The 16,250-nt window shown below is 42.4% G+C and overlaps 1 protein-coding gene across 6 annotated transcripts in view; it reads right to left on the bottom strand.

The window, feature by feature from the left end:
• FN1 (fibronectin 1) overlaps positions 1–16,250 on the bottom strand; it is a 54,999-nt gene that overhangs the window by 19,435 nt on the left and 19,314 nt on the right. For 4 of the 6 annotated variants that reach the window (XM_055719247.1, XM_055719246.1, XM_055719248.1 and 1 more), the window contains exons 14-25: positions 15,372–15,549; positions 15,082–15,258; positions 13,302–13,430; positions 13,108–13,197; positions 12,360–12,554; positions 10,665–10,937; positions 7,184–7,450; positions 5,523–5,617; positions 5,009–5,177; positions 4,618–4,704; positions 3,656–3,847; positions 1,043–1,315 (exon numbers count right to left, since the gene is read on the bottom strand). In XM_055719247.1, coding sequence (XP_055575222.1) covers positions 1,043–1,315; positions 3,656–3,847; positions 4,618–4,704; positions 5,009–5,177; positions 5,523–5,617; positions 7,184–7,450; positions 10,665–10,937; positions 12,360–12,554; positions 13,108–13,197; positions 13,302–13,430; positions 15,082–15,258; positions 15,372–15,549 — 2,125 coding nt within the window. The remainder of the gene's footprint in view (positions 1–1,042; positions 1,316–3,655; positions 3,848–4,617; positions 4,705–5,008; positions 5,178–5,522; positions 5,618–7,183; positions 7,451–10,664; positions 10,938–12,359; positions 12,555–13,107; positions 13,198–13,301; positions 13,431–15,081; positions 15,259–15,371; positions 15,550–16,250) is intronic. The other 2 variants (XM_055719250.1, XM_055719251.1) reach the window with 1 other exon arrangement.

Below are 16,250 nucleotides of genomic sequence, written 5' to 3'. Positions count from 1 at the left end.
CAAAGAACATATATTCCTTAGTTCTCTGATTCATAAAAGTTTATCAAGATGTACGTTCAGGGAATCACCAAAGAAAGTATCTCATGCATAACAGACTACCGTGGCAGACCCATGCAAACAGACTTCTAAACTACATTTGGTTCCACTACAGTTAAGAGCAAAATATGTCTGTACCACTGTCAGGCTCCTTTAACCTCTTGGCAATTCCCAATAGTTTAAATATACCCTCCGGGGCTAATTTGAAAACAAGGTAGCAAGTTTCAGTAACGTGCTTCTTGCAGCTGGATTTCATATTACAGATGCAGAGCCAAGAGAGGTTTAAAGTTGCCATACAGCGGATTACAGATGGAAAAGTAATCTCATCTAGAATTCATACATGCAGACATAGGAGAGGAGAGGGTATATCACTAATTTCCTACGACTCTACTTCTACTTGTGTCAAAGGATTTACAGCCTCAGGATTTTCAAACACAATAGGATTTCATGCAAGAACCAGCTTTCAGTTCGCCTTCTGCTCATGCACTATAGAGACCCTTGACGGTGTGGCATGGCTGTCAGTGGCATGTACCCAGGGAGTGGCGTTTCATCTGCATCCTTAGGGGCATTGTGGAAAGAGCAGGGCCACCACTGCAACAGACTGCTGGAAGCTCAAACAGCTATTGAGGCTGGAGGGTGTCTGCTGAACTGCTCCACCCTTTGGCACTCTTATTTTGGGGAAATCACAGTTTAAAAGTCTGGTGAATATACAGTTCATGTTTCATGCTCTTTATTCCAACTGGATGCTGGAAATCTGAACAGCAGAAGGTGAATGAGCCTGGCAAGTCTGCAGCCATTCACAGTATTAAAATACCTCAAATTAGAAGACTGAGGAGTGCATATCTGTCCCCAGCTGCCATTTCAAAAAAGTAGCAAGCTGGGTCTGTCTGGCTTCCCCGCAGTGAGCAGCTCGATCCCTCTTTAGACAAAGCCCCATCATCCCGACAGCCAGTGACAGCATGAAACACCGTCCATGTCATGAAACACAGAAGTTTTCAAAATTCACCCGTTTGCTGTGTCAGAGTGGTAGGGGCGCTCTCTCCGCCATTAATGAGTGTGATTACACTGATGCCGTAATCAATGCCCGGCTCCAAGCCTGTGACTGTGTAGTATCCTACTGAGGAGTCCACAAAATCTTCAAATATAGGGACACTTTCTCCTGCCGCAACTACTGTGATGCGGTAACCAATAATGGTGGAGGCATTTAACGGGGTCCACCTCAGGCCGATGCTTGAGTCAGTTATGTCAACAAAGCTTAGGTCAGTGAGTTGGGGCACCTCTAATGAGTTAAAGAGCAAACGGGAAAGGCAAAGACATACGGAGGCAAAAGAAAGACAAGGGAGAAAAAAAGCAGTGTTCATCACTATTAACATTGACAGAACTTCAGAAGCAATTGCGGTGATATGCAAAATTTCTCTTGGGGTTTGGAGGAAAAGGGGGTCTTTTGGTGGTTTGGGTTTTGTGTTTGTTTTTTTGGTTGCTTGGATTGGGTTTTTTTCCCCCCTTTTTTTATTGTACCCTTCAATGCAGTCTCCATCTGCCTCCCTGGGCAGACAGAAGCCAAAACTCTGATCCCCTGAGACAATGCACTTCCACTTTAGACATACAATTTCCAAAAAGACCTACAAGAGGCACTTGCAACAAATTTACTTTGAGCAATGGTGAGCCATAAAGACCTGTCATTTTCTGATTAAAATAGAAACGGAAAAAACATACCCAATTTTTTTTTTTTCAGGTAGAAAACAAGAGATCTAAGTTTATTAGCATATAAATAAAACAACTCCTCTGAAATAAGTCGATTGACCCTCTAAATTTTTGGTTTGCTCGAGTGGTAAGTCTAACTTTTATCACTGGGATCATAAAAATCATGAAAATATCCACCCATCTGAGGAGGCTAAATCAGACTACACCTTAGCTGGTGAGAGCCATCACAAAACTTCAGGGTAGATCATCCACTAACCAAACTATTTACACTGGACTTGGAAAAAAAAGTCTCATATCTGTGTAACTGCTTGAGGACCTGGCCCAGAATTCCTCAAGTTCTACTTACCCCTAACTGCTGCAATATTTGTGCCAATAACAGATGATATGGAATAGTGAGTAGTAAAACACTTTCTTGGAAAGATGGCAAATGGTTAAAAATGAACTTTCAATAATAAGAATTCTGTAAGAGTGACAACTCCTCCATATTCATGCCCAGCACATGATGTGGCTAAGAGGCTGACTTGATTTGTTGGCTAAATTGTTCAGTCTCAGAACTGATCCAATGAATAACGATCCTCTTCAATGACCTTGTAGATATTGCCTAAATTTCTGTATGGCAAAGAAGCACAGCTGTGACTGTCCTCCCTCTTGATATTATTCCTATTAGCAAAGCTGTTCTTTTCCTGCATGTTAGGACCAACAGAATTCGTCAGGGAGTGGGGGATGTTAGATGCATCTTTAAAAGACAGTGGCCAAACCCTCAGTTGCTCAAGTCAATAGATCAGTATTGATTTAAGCACAAGATTTGGCTGTGTAACTTCAGCAGGGTGATCCTGAAATCAGTGGGAGCTAATGACTCCGGATCAGACACCAGCATGTGAGTCAAAGATGCAGGACTTGGTATCCATTCTGTTGGATCATTACAAGCTAGTTTCAAAAGGAATTATGGGACAGTAATATCACAAAAGGCTGGCTTTAATAATAGTAGTTATGTTGTATTTTAACGTCCTTCTAGGAAAAGACTTATTTTACAGAATAGATACAAAAAAATGCCAGTTTTCTGTAAAATCATTGTTTATCCACATGGAATGCACGTACCATATCACCTTTAAAGAGTGTTAAAAGCCAGACATACATTCTTAGCTTTCCCCTACCAGAAGATGGTAAAGGGCTAAAGCTATTACTGCTTTAATTATGCAGTATCACAGTATTAGTTCACCCCCAGGGAGCATACAGCACTTCAGTGAAGCACAGAAATTTTAAAGCAGTGTTATAAAAGCAAGCAAACACAGTAGCTGGCATCATTTCAGGGCTGAGCAGAAACAAAAACAAACAAAGCCCTCACAAAGGAAAATGAAATGAAACCATTTGGGAAGATGCATATTCATTCGCTACTGTGGTTACAAAGGTAGTTCTGCAGTCATCGCAGCATGTAATGTGAGATGGCATGCACCACTCTGTGTCCCAGAAGTGCTACAGTGACGGACCTTTTAATCTTGGCTTTCTTCTCCATTGTGCTGAAGTGATCTTCTGCCACTATTACTGCCAAAATTTCTCCTGTGCTTGCTTCCCACTCATACCCCTCTTCGCCTATTTCCACCAGCTGTGCTCCAGATGCTGGGGCACTGCCAGGCCAAGTTAAAACTCTGCTGCTCTCCAGCTCAGTGTACTGATACAACAGATCCATCTCTTTACCACCACCCTGCTGAAAGACTAGGCAGGCTTCCCATGCAAAGAAGTCACGGGTATAAAAACTGCTCTGTCGCTTGGCGGTACATGGCTATTCATCTTCTTAAGACTAAATATAAAGTCTAAGCCCGCTGCCATCAGGCTAACAGGAGCTCTGCAACGCAGAGCTTCCAGGCTCAGCAATTTGACTTTGAGTAGCTGAAACTGCTGCTCAACTTTCTGTTACCTTGTGTGATGGTTTCAGAGATGGGGACACTCTCCTGGTCGTCCTTGACTGAGTAAACACTGACGTTGTATTCCACACCAGGGTTTAGGTTTTCAAAGGTGCAGGTGGTCTGATCTGCACCTACTACTTCTTCCAAGGTAGAGCCCTGCTGCCCATTGGTAGGAGCAGTGGTCACTCGGTACCCGCTGATACCTGAAATACAGATATACCAGTATGCAGTAATCTCACGCTGTATTTATTTACATCACATCTCAGTATAAACAGCTGAAGCAAACACATTACATTTCACAAGTGATTTTGCCACCCTGAGCCCAGCAGGCAAGAGGTTGCTTTGTCAAGCACCCCGAAATGAGCTTCTCAGGAGCCAGCCATGCCATTTTCACAGCATCATTTCAGTTCCCTTCAAGACCTTACCAAACTGAAAATCTCATGACGTACTGAGAAAAGATACATCTACTGACTGGAAGTGGAGTTCTCAAAAGCTTTCAATTCTATTTTACAGAAGTCAACTGTTCAGCTCCCATCAGCTACTGTGGAAGAACAGTACATCTTGAACACTTTCAGAACTTCCATGCTTACTCTCAATGACATGAACTCATTCCTCACTGCCAGAAATCTTTTTGGTCCATTTTGTTTTCCTTCCCTTGGAGTTTTTTTAAACCACTGGGGATTATTTGAATAAGTCCTTCAAACCCCTAAAACAGCTGAAACATTTTGGAGTATGAATGTGTTTAAATAGCATTTTAAATGGAATGTAAATCATGAGGAGTCCTATGGCAACCTGTACTTAACTGTGAATTATATCCTTGAATATACCTAGAAATATGTATATTTTTCCTTAAATTGCTCAACAGCAAGCTTCCCATCAAACTCTCCTTAATGAACTGCAAGGCACTGCAGAACAAATGTTAGCATTCTGGTACACCAGCAGGCTTGAGCATAGCGCGAGTTCACATAGTTACCTGGAGTAGTGCTTCTATCCCAAGAGACTACCAGGATCCCAGTATCAGGATTGGGTTCCAGGCGCAGGTTGGTCGGTGGAGACAGTGCTGCAAGTATTCAGACAATGTGTCATTTATAGCACTGAGAATCATGCTAGCTCCCTCAGCATCCCTTCTCCCCACATTATATCCTCACCCTTCAGAATTAGCTAAAAATATTCTCCTGAAGTTGTGACCTTGCATTGCATGAGCTAGTGCTACCGTCACCTACGCACCAAAAAGAAAAACACCTTCCAGATTATGACAGCAGGAAAAGACTAGAACTGACTCCCAGAAGACAGCCATTGATCTGGGAAGCATAGGGAAAGCAAATGGAAGAAGGAATAATTGTGGAAAAGCAAACGTGTCATACGTGTAGTCACTCTCCTGATGATCGGAGTCTCTCTCTCCTGGCCGTCCATGAGGACTGTTAGGCTGTAGGTGTACTCCACTCCAGGGGTCAGGCCAGATATCACGATGCTGCCAGAATCAGAGATGACCTCTCGAGGAGCCTCTCCACCTTGGCTTGGGCGCACACCCAGCTGTAGAGAAGCAGCAAAGTTTGCTTTCCAGTCTCAAACACTATCCCAGCTAACTATCAGCATCCTGACTTATCCAGCATGAGTATTATGGGCCCTTATGCTGAATGCCAACTGTTAATCCTGTAACTTGTGTTGTAGATGTCCCACTGATGAAATCGACCTGGAGCCCAGAGGACAAGCTTGCGTTGACCCCTGCCCCCTGTAAGCATCCTATCTTTTGCACTTCTTGCCTTTGTGCTACTACCTTCACTGCAGTCCATAGCAAACAGCTTTAATTTGTCCTCCCTATCACAATGAAGAAAAAAAAAAAAAAGAAAAGAAACACAGGACTTCAGTTTCTCCTACCTTGAAACCAATCCTTGGGGCAGGTGTCCAGGTGATGACAATAGAAGTTTCTGTCACCTCTGTGTTAAAAGGAGGAACAGAGCCCACAGGCTGATCTGTGAAATGAATTGACAGAGTTGAAGTCTAGCTGCTGTGATGGCACCAAACAGTTAGAAACCCTGACCTAAAGCAGTCCAAATAGCAAGCGGCACGTAAGTGCTGAACTATATTATTTCTGAAAATCCAGTGATTTGGGAGGGATCTGACAGATTACATCTGTCTGCTGCTGGGCTTGATAGACACAGTATGCAAGTGGTCTAGTCATAGCCGGCACTTTTGTTGTTCCTGAGGAAAACAAAAATATTAAACTGGGCCTCATGAGTCCTCTATGCATCAAGCCCCAAGAATTTGGGGAATATTGGTTTTGGCATGATATCTAAAGTGTTCCTCAAAAAACAGCTTTTTTTTCCTTCACCCACCATATGCCATTCAACCAGCAGAACTCTACACACTTGTCTGTCACCCAGTTGTCCCAGCTAGGACTATCTCATCCCTCACTAATATGTTCAACTCTTTTGAAGTCAGCAGAGTGAAAGGGAGCTCAAAGTCAATCTGAGGAATCTGTGGTCTTATTGATATCTGTCAGGAGCATCACACAGAAGCAAAAGCCTTTGTGTACCCCAGAATCAGTCTAAACAACTCCACTAAGTTTAATGTTAACTGACTCATTATTAATGAAGATACTGGTTTATTAATCTATAGTCTTAAATTGGACTGATTTCATTCAGATAAGCCAGAATTTGAAGGCAATATTCACCCATGATATGCAATTATATCCTAACTGAGAAATATTTATAGATAAGGCTGTCAGCAAAAAGCACCTTGCCAATGTCAACAATGTTACACTGATAAAGTTTGAATCCTTATTTTAATTTCACATTGTTCTAAAAGAAACCACATTCTCTTTTAAAAAGAGGATGTGGTTCTGAGCTTGGATGACTTTGAATTTTGTTGAGTTTATACGGTGGCTTCACCATTATTTAAACAGTGAATCTATTTGTTCTTTCTAGAAGTATGTGTGGGTTCTTACAGAACTCCCTTTCCTCCCAAAATCTGTATTTCTTCCAAGCCAGCAGCACAAGTACAGATGACTGAAATGTAAAAAAAAAAAAAAAAAAGAAAAAAGGATAGAACACAATGCTTGTGTCAGTTCTGTAACTGCATTTGAGCTGCCTTAGATGTTATGGTTGGGCTTGAGAAACGACTGCCTTCAGCTTTATACAAATGACAGACTAGTTATTCCTTGCCTGTTTAAGGGAGCTGTTTGCTTTCCTTGATTTGTCATGCTAAAACCAAACAACTGAAAAGATCAAGTAAAATTAAGTTTCTTTGTCATTCAGCTAAACAAAAGCTGAGGTATCAATAGTAAGTTTTCCCTTTTGTTTTTAACCACTAAAAAAGCTGAAATATATTTTAGTAAAAGCTTTTTGATGCAAATGACTCTCTTTTTCCTGCCAAATAGTTCAGAAAGAAGAACAAGGAATATTTCCCAAGCAGTTCTGCTGGAATGCTAACTTCAAAAGGCTTCTTCTGTAAACCAATTCACAATAGCCACTTTCAGCACAAGTTTTGAAGAAGGGCCAGGGCACTAAGGAAGAGGAATATGTGCCTATTATACTTACAAGTTGTGAAGACCCCAGTTTCTCTGGTGCTTTGCAAGTCATCTTTAACTGCCACAAGGTACACTGTGTACTCAGTGCCAGGCTGCAAGTTCCTGAGAAGGTACTTGGTGGCTGAAGGTCCCACATTGTAGGTCCTTGGTTGACCTCCTCTTGTGGGACCTGCAGTCAGACGGTATCCTGTGATTACAGCACGGGGCCGCGTCCACAACACCAATACTGAATGCTCCGTGGTATTCAGAAATCTCAGGTTGGTGGGGGCATCAAGCTCTGGGATAGAAAGTGCATAACATGCATCAGTGTCCCAGTTGAATCTCTACTTCACTGCTATTTACAAAGCCCATTAATTACCATTCAAAAAACCACGGGTGCACAATGAAGTTGAGCCTATATTTTTTTCACTTACGGTGCAAGAGCCACAGTCGGGAAGAGAGAACCTAAATGATTCCATGATTCTATAGGACAGCTGGAAACAGAAGTCAAATAACTACATCCACGCCTCAGTGCCATCTAGGAATATGCTGGGCCAGGCAGACCTGTGCATTTCAGGCAGCACAGATTTGGGTGGCTGCCATACACGCCATCCCATGGGGAAGTCAGGCTAACGGCTGAGGCAAGACAGATGAACCAAACCGCACTCAGGAATTTCCATAGTTTCTCATGAATGCTGAGCATTTTTTAAAAATCAGCTCAGTTTAGACTTGTCAGCATAAGCATAGAAACCTAACTTTAGCCCTTTTTCATTGAAAAGATTTATTCTTTTAGATCTTTGCCCAATCCTACTCCCTGCCCTCTCAAAATCCCTTTAACACCCCCACTTTGTCATTTTAATGTAAAAATAAATAACAGTGACTTTCTGCAGAAAAACAGTTTCTAGATCTACTTAAAAATAACCACACTGTGGAACTAACTATACAACAATTCTAAGCATGCTCATCTCTCCCATGGGACTCACACAACAGCTCTTATCAGGCTTCCTCCCCTTTTTATCACTGCCCCTGGGAAGCTGCTGAAACTGATAACCTAGAAAACTACATAAACAAGAGGCTGAAGCAACACAGCTTCTTCAGCACTGCACTGGAGTCCAGTGAAGGGTGGAGATGTCGCTACCTTTGGCTCAGAAAAGGAGGCTCAGAGGGGGAAAAATACTAAGTAATTTGCACCGGAGGGTAGCATTGGCAGCAGTGAAGAGTTTGTAGTGTTTACGTGGCATGTTTCCCCACCTTTTCTAGGTCCTAATCATATGTGGAAATTAGAAGCGGTGAGGAGAGGTTCCATCAGTACTATTTTTTGATGGCAAATGTTTTTTTCTCCCCGAGTAAATAACATTTTTGTGACAAAAACTAATGTTTTAATCACTCTCCCAGTAATTCAGCAGGAAGCACTTTTTGTCCTTTTTGAGGAGGGAGGGATAAGGAAGCGAGGACTTACCTATTCCACCACTTGCAAAAATGGAGGAGATAGTTCTAAAAGACAAAGGATGAGTATGATCCTCCCTTAGTCTCATCTCCAGCCCACAGGCTGAGTCAGCTTTATCTCTTCTTGGTACTTAGATCTGTGCTAAGTGTCATTTGACAAGGATTGTATCTTCCTCCAATTTGTAGCCTACAGTCAGTTCCTTTCTGCACAATTTAATTTGCCAGCTCTATTAGGCTTTTATCACTTCCTCTCCCCATACTAAAGGAAAAAGGGGAAGATTAAAAAGCCACACACACACACACACTCAAGAGTTTATTTGTAGACTGCTTTTTAACGGAAGGCCAAAAAGAGAATCACATTTACACCGTGGGAAGAGACTTTTGCTGCAGGGTTTTCCTTGGGAACTCTGAACGATTTCTGTTTCCCAGGACTTTCGATTACAGGATGCAATTTATGTGAATGCTTTCTGAAATGTGGTTTAGGCAAAGCAGTTAAGCGGATGATCATAGCCTATGGAAAATGATTCCAGACATTTGTAACTAGCTCTGTGCTGTCTGAATTAAATGTCTATGTTCTGATGTACACCTTCTGTGTGCGGACTTTCAGAGTAGCTCTACACCTAGCCAAGGCCCCTGAAAACAACCACAAAAAACTACAGATCTAACTGGGAACTGAGCACTTCTTGTTCTAAATGCTTCCAAGAGAGTTCAGACTCCTAAGTTGCATCCTTGCTTTTGAAAGCCTCACTTGAAAGATTAGGGAGGGTGCTCACACCAAATTAGACACCCATGTCAAAGGACAAACTTAAGAATCCCACTCTCCCTGCGTAGTCAAGAGATGGTAAGAGGCAGAGGCACTATTTATGGCTCCTAACTTTATGGATGTTAAGTAAATAGTATTTCTCAAACAGCATGGCTATATTCACAGATGATCCCATTTCCTTTCCTTCCCTCTCATCTCTGTAAGAGCTGGGCTGGATTCTCAAAAGTTGCTCACATTTACTGAAAAAGTGTCAGAACAGCAGCAGATGTACATAGCTGAATTTTAGTCCTTTGAATAACATGACCGAGTCAAAGAGTACTACAAACATCAAACTATCCTTCCACGGCCTGATAAACAGGATCTGCTCAAATTAACCAGAATCCCAGGTTCTGTCTGATCAGCTTCTCTTGGATCAAAAATGGAGATAACCACCCAAACCCACGTTAAACCTCCTCTTCTATCTAAAAGCCTACATCTTGCCCAGACACGGCTCCTCTCTTCTCTGCACTTCTGCAAAGCAAAAAGCAATACCTGACAGACTGTATGCTTTGCTTGTTGTCTTGCCTCACGCTGGTGACATGCTGCACTGCCACTAGATCATTAGCAATCAGTTTCTGAGAGATCCTGCGCTACCCTCCCTGAAAAATATACGCTCCCCATGGCTCTTGTCAACAGTCCTTTGAGGTCACTGCAAACCAGTTCCCCAGGTTTCACTGGGATGACAGTGAAATTCCAGGTGGTGAGACAGCCTGTGGAAAGCCAGGCCTGACCTGGCAAAGCTGAAATGCAGTCCTGTTAATGACAAGGCCTGTTCTTACACATGCATGCAGAACTCCTACTGCTGACAGCGAGACAAATAGGTATGTAGCTGTCAGAAAGGAGATAGGGATTTTCAGAGCAATCTCAGCAAGGCTCCCAAATCATGCCGAACTCTGCCCTAAGGTATCCTCAAAAAAAAAAAAAAAAAAAAAAAAAAAAATCACAGGCTGCGTTCTGTGCTGTAAAAGAACTGCAGGGCCCATCAATTCTCAGTCAGTAATAAAAAAGTTGAATTCCAGCCATACGAAATTGTTTTAAAGTGCCATGAGAGTTAAACTCCCATTGGAAAGCCCTGGAGGAGGATAAATCTGCTGAAGAGATCATTGTTTGACTGAATGAATTCCCAGCCCTGTCATCCTAGTTATGGGATGCCTCCTGGGCTACAACTGTTGCACTTTAAGTGCTCTGTTTATATATTTCTCTAAGCGACAGAGAAATATGCACTTCAAAAGGTTGAAAAAAACCATGAAGGAAAGACACTTACTGGTGGTTTGCTCTCCAGTCAGAGGTTTGCTCTCCCTGCCTTGGCTCACAGCAAAGATCTTAAAGAGATAGGTTGTTCCTGGGAGCAGGTCAATGACTTCAGCAAAAGAGCTCCTGGTGATAGGCAGTCTCTGGCCATGTTGGCCAGGACGATTGACAGGAATCACTTCCACTCGATAGCCAGTCACTTGGCTCTGCGGTGGGGTCCACATGATGGTGATCTTGATATCAGAAACCTCCACAAACTGCAGATCTTTGGGTGAAGGAACTTCATCTGAAAGCAGAGCGACAGAACAGTGGTATAGAGGGAGTCTTTAGCAATTGGCAGGAGAAGCTATAGGTTTACATGGAAGAAGAAAAAGTTAAATTTGGACTGAGCAATGGCTAGCCCAAGAATATTTGCCAAATAAAAAGTGTTATCATAACCTTACTGCAAACATGTATACACACATTCCCAGACAATATTCAAGCAGACTACAATTCAGATTGCCACTACATAGTTTTAAGTATTCTAAGCCTTCAGTCATAGAAGGTATCCTGCTGTTACAGAAAGAGAACTGAAAGACCAGGTGTAATATATGCTACAGAACTTCAAGTATATGCAGAACCAAAAGCTTGGGGTGGGGGAATAAAATACTCCAGGCACCGGAAATAGGAAACTCCTTTTAAAATTAAAAGAGAGGGTTTTCAAAACCGATGGCATGTTCTGAATGTCTATAATTAACTTCAAATCCATCTTTCACAATTAAACAAGTACAGGGGCTGATCTGGCCTTACTGTAGTCAATAATAAGATCCAGTTCCCTCTGTGTTGGTCCACAATACTGCACCCTTGAATTCCTACGTTCAAATTAAGTTTCTTCAGATTAGGACTGATACTGCCCTAAGGTTAACCAATGCACATTTTTCGGAAGATACAGATGCCAAACCATAAAACAACTGAGCTGAGTTCATTCCTGGTAAATCCCATTTGCAAACATGTGCTTGCAACTTGCAGGACCATCAAATTCCACTGCTACCACATCAGATCCCAATTCTTTCACTATCCTTTCTTTTGGTTTGGCTATTCAGCCCAACTGGATACTTGAATAACCTGAAACCAGTAGTTTTTTAAATTATAGGTGCCTCAAGTTTAGATCATATGGTGTTACTTTGGCACATCAGTCAGTGCTGAGCAATCTCCCATCCCCACTGACTGCAGTGGAAAATAATGGTTAGGACTGCAAGGGAGAGGGAGAAGAGTCAGGTGAACAATTTGGATTTGTGTTGTGGCGTCTGAGTACATAACCTTAAACATCTGCAGGCCAAGTACTGAGGCAAAAATGATATAGCAGGCTCTTAAGATCTCTTAGCAGAACCCCCTTAAGACAAGTTAGGAAACTCTGATCTCTCTTTTCCATAGACACAATGCAAGACCAACTTTTTGAACTGCCTGCAATCTGATCCATAGGAATTACAGCCCTATTAATGCAGAGTGGTGGCCTGACTGTGTCAGTTCACAAGTGACCATAACTTTACTACAGAACTTCAATACCAGTGACACTTACAATTAAAAACCACAACAATTGTGACAAAAACTAGAATTGTGTCCATTTAAGGATTCACTTAGCTAAAACAACATGAGCCTGCATTGTCATTTAGCTCTATGTACTAACAGAAAACTCAGTGACTGATAATGAGAACATGCTGACCATTACCTGTGCGTGGGACACCTGTGGTTTCCTGTTGGATGAAGACAGGAGTGCTCTCCTGATTTTCTTCCACTGCATAAATGCTGATGTTGTACTGAACACCTGGCATCAAGTCACTGAGCGTTACAGAGGTTGCAGTGTCAGGCAGGTTGAGCTCTGTGCTGCTGCCTTCCACAGAGGGTGTGTAGATAATTCTGTAGCCTAAAGCAAGAGAAAGTATATATAGTTCTCTGCCACAATCAGTAAGCCAGCACAAGGAATACCAGAAATGAGAATTAAACTGATCTCCCTACTGAGGTTTCATAAAAATAGTCCTGAACTTCAGCAGGACTTGTGGCTTGCCTGTGCTCATGTCCCATCCCATCTATAGAGCACACACTCACAATGCCCTACAAAGCATTATCTGACCTGGATTAGAATATTTCTGAGTTTTGACATGTGGATTTAGGTCTATACAGTTCTTATGCTTGTTATGGGATGGTCTGGATGACAGATACAAAGAGAAGGTCATAGGACTTGTTTTTATTTAACACGAATCCAGAAGGAATTGTTTTGCGTCCAGCCTCCTGAATTGCTTGGTTCAGACAGCAAAACCAAGCAAATGCAAAACAGCCCATGTGCTTCCCAGCTGGTCTCTCAGACTGGGCAGAATTATATGCTAGCCCTCTGTCCCAGAGTTGTACGTCATTGCTTTTTTACCTAGATTTCAGGTTCTACCAACAGTGCAAAACAGGTGCACTCCCATTAGACTTACCTGTGATTGGAGCCTGTGGTCTGCTCCAGCTAATGACAATTGATGTGTCATCTACACTTTCCACGGTGTGATCGGGAGGCGCATCAGGAGCTGTTTAAGGAAATAAACAGAGGAGGACAGCAAGCATGAGGGTAAGAGGTAAAAATTCATTGAACAAACAATAAGAACAGCTTGCAAAGTGCACCCACACATACCTGTAGTCTGTGAAGTAGACAGGATCAAATTCTGCTCTCCTTCTTCAGAGATCTGATAGACATTAACAATATACTTGCGACCAGGAAGCAAGTCAGGGATGTTGACAGAAGTGGCTGTACTTGGCAGATCTAAGGAAGGCAGGAAAGAAAAAATTGCCTTAGCAATTCTACCTTCTTGCTTTCTCTTCAACTGAAGTAATTGAGACCTCTGTTCTAATTTGAACCAAATCACAGTCTTCCTGCAATGAAACAGCAATTGTTCTGCACTGTGTCTTTAGTCCACATCAGAAAAGTTGTGTGGAGAGTTGGAACAGGTCCCCACACTGGGCAAGCAGACAACACCTCGGACAGCAACACTTGATGTGTGTGATACGGCAGGGCAAGCCGAGCAGCAGACCCCTGCACACTGCTGGCATCTAGCCATTTCAGCTAACCAAGTACTTATTTCATATCCTGACTGTTGTATTTTCAATACTGAAATATATGGAAGAATTTTCACACGAGTAGGTTATGTGGAAAGACTGACTCATGAGTAGAGAAGAATGACATTATGAGGGCTAATGAACTTCTCTCCCTGCTCCCTTCCCCCAGATGTCCACCTACATGCCAGATGTAGGAAATTCCCCAAGAAGCAGCTCCTTACTGGCCAGACTGAAGCCAAGCATCTTAAGGGAAAATGGGATTTGCCTTTCAATTTGCCTGTAAACCTCTGTCTGTAGACAGATGAGCTCAGGAGGTGCTGCAGAACACAGCTCAGCTGTCAGGGCAGCCAGTGTGCAGACAAGAAAGGTGGTGACAGTGCTGCCAATCCCAGCATAAGCCACTTCTGCTCATGAGTCCAAGCCTGTGAATTCAGGGGAGCAACAGTCCAGGGAGAATTATTAGGTTAGAGGATTACTGTTCTTTTTCTCACGTTATTCTTCCGTCGCACTCATGTCCAAGTAGCTATTGTAACCTCAAATCCTTGTGAGATACTGCTATTACTATTGTTAAGACAGGAAATTAGGAGAAAGAACTTAAGATGAAATTATGCGTGGTGACACAGGCTCTACAGTAGATGTTGGAAAAGTAGATTCAATTCTTAGGTCTGAGTCCAGTGCCTCGGCTTCCAGCTTTCCAGCTTAGATAAGTTGCCGCATTATCAAAGATGAATAAGATCCAATCCAAACAAAGGAACTGACAGAGCAAACTGGAACAAACATCCATGAGATGACAATTAACCAAGAGAGGGTATATAGGAAAGTTTTCTCAATTTCTCTGTCCATTGCGATGGAAGAACAAAGGTATAGCAGAGGAAATTAGCCAGGCGGCAAGTTTGAAAAATAGATTTGGTTCTCTCCTCATCTGCACTGCTGCTCACTTCAGGATGCTGTGGAACCTAGTAAACTTACATGATTTCAAAAGGAAAAAAAAAGACTGGGCAAATTCAGAGCTGCGAAGAATAAATGTATCTACCTACAGTTATTACAAATCCACTACCTCTGGCTCAGGGAGTTTTTCTCCGCAGCTTCCTGGGGCAGTATTTTGAGGTGCTACTGCTATATGCTTGTCTTGTTCTCATACTCTTCCTTGGACATGAACTTACAGCCATTGATGCAGGAAGGACAATGAACAAAGTGAGCTTTTTATCTGAGCTATCCTGCCACTCTCATCTCCTAATTGAATCCTACTGAAAGATAGCAAGACCCTCACTATTTACACCAGCTATGCTGATCGTCATCGAAAACAGCGATGTACTGCTACCAATGCTTTGGTCTAGTAGACTCAAATATTGTCTCACCAAGATACTGTGGCTCATCACCCTCTTCGCTCAGCTCATACTCCACACGGAATCCAGAAACTGTGTCAGAAGCAGAAACCCAGGAGACAACAAAGCTGTTGGCTGTGATTTCAGTCACTGACTCTGAAGTAGCAACCACAGGAGGAAGAAGAGTTGTCTCTCCTGAAACAGTGTTGCCTACAAAAGAGAGGTATAATTAACCATCGCTACCTTTGTGTTAACTGGGATGCACGAAAAAGACTTGGGTGAAGGAGATCAGGTTTTTCTGGATGCCCCACTGTTCAACTTACTTGTCACTGCTGTGGTGCTGGTTGTGGTAAAATCAAAGCGGGTGACTTCTTTGTGGCCATACTGCTGAACACTGATGAGCTGTCCTTCATATATCACACCAGGCTTCAGGCCTGAGATTGTGTAGGAGTTCTGGTAGCCAGGGATGGTGGCTTCCTTCCACTGTCTCCCAGAGTTTTTCTGCAAGAACAAGGACACTTAAATAGTGAGAGACTCCTTAGCCTGCTAGCAGGGGTATCTAGTGACCTAACCTGCCACATGGTTACCAAGCACTGTGATATTCAAACACAGGTATGACTTGAATGGCAAATGCACAGACGGAATCAAGTCAAAGATGATGAGAAACTATGGCAGGAAGCAGGGCTCATGACATTTTGGGTGATTAAGTTTTACTGTGGTAAACAAAAATCATTTAGCTTTGGACTTCTTCCTTTAAAAGGAGCATTACTTGTAATATATAAACTCATTCCTTTATCAAAAATACAGTAAGGCATGAAGTAAGGGCTGGAAAATGCATATTTGAAGCCTGTTCACAGTAACAATCTAAGCCATCATCTGAAAACAATATACAGAAAAGTTCTTTCCTTCTACCCTGTGTTTGAACTCTATGGGAAGCTCTAATATAATGCTCCATCCTCTGAGGTTTGTACTCCAGTGCTTTAAAGTCCATTTCATTCAGGCCTTGTTCCAAGATACACTGAAGTCAGTAAAAAGAAACTTAAGTGCCTTTAATGGCTTTGGATCAGGGCCTTTATTGTTCTCTTCGTAACAGGCAGCATCAAGGTACTAATGTTCTTAATCATTAAGTGGTCTTTTGTGAAGCTGTACTCAGGAGAAATGTAAAGCAACTCATATACATTGGTTAAACCAAATCATTCCTC

Source organism: Falco cherrug, chromosome 8 (genome assembly GCF_023634085.1).
Source record: "Falco cherrug isolate bFalChe1 chromosome 8, bFalChe1.pri, whole genome shotgun sequence".
Taxonomy (NCBI): Eukaryota; Metazoa; Chordata; class Aves; order Falconiformes; family Falconidae; genus Falco; species Falco cherrug.
This window is presented reverse-complemented; position numbering and strand designations above follow the sequence as displayed.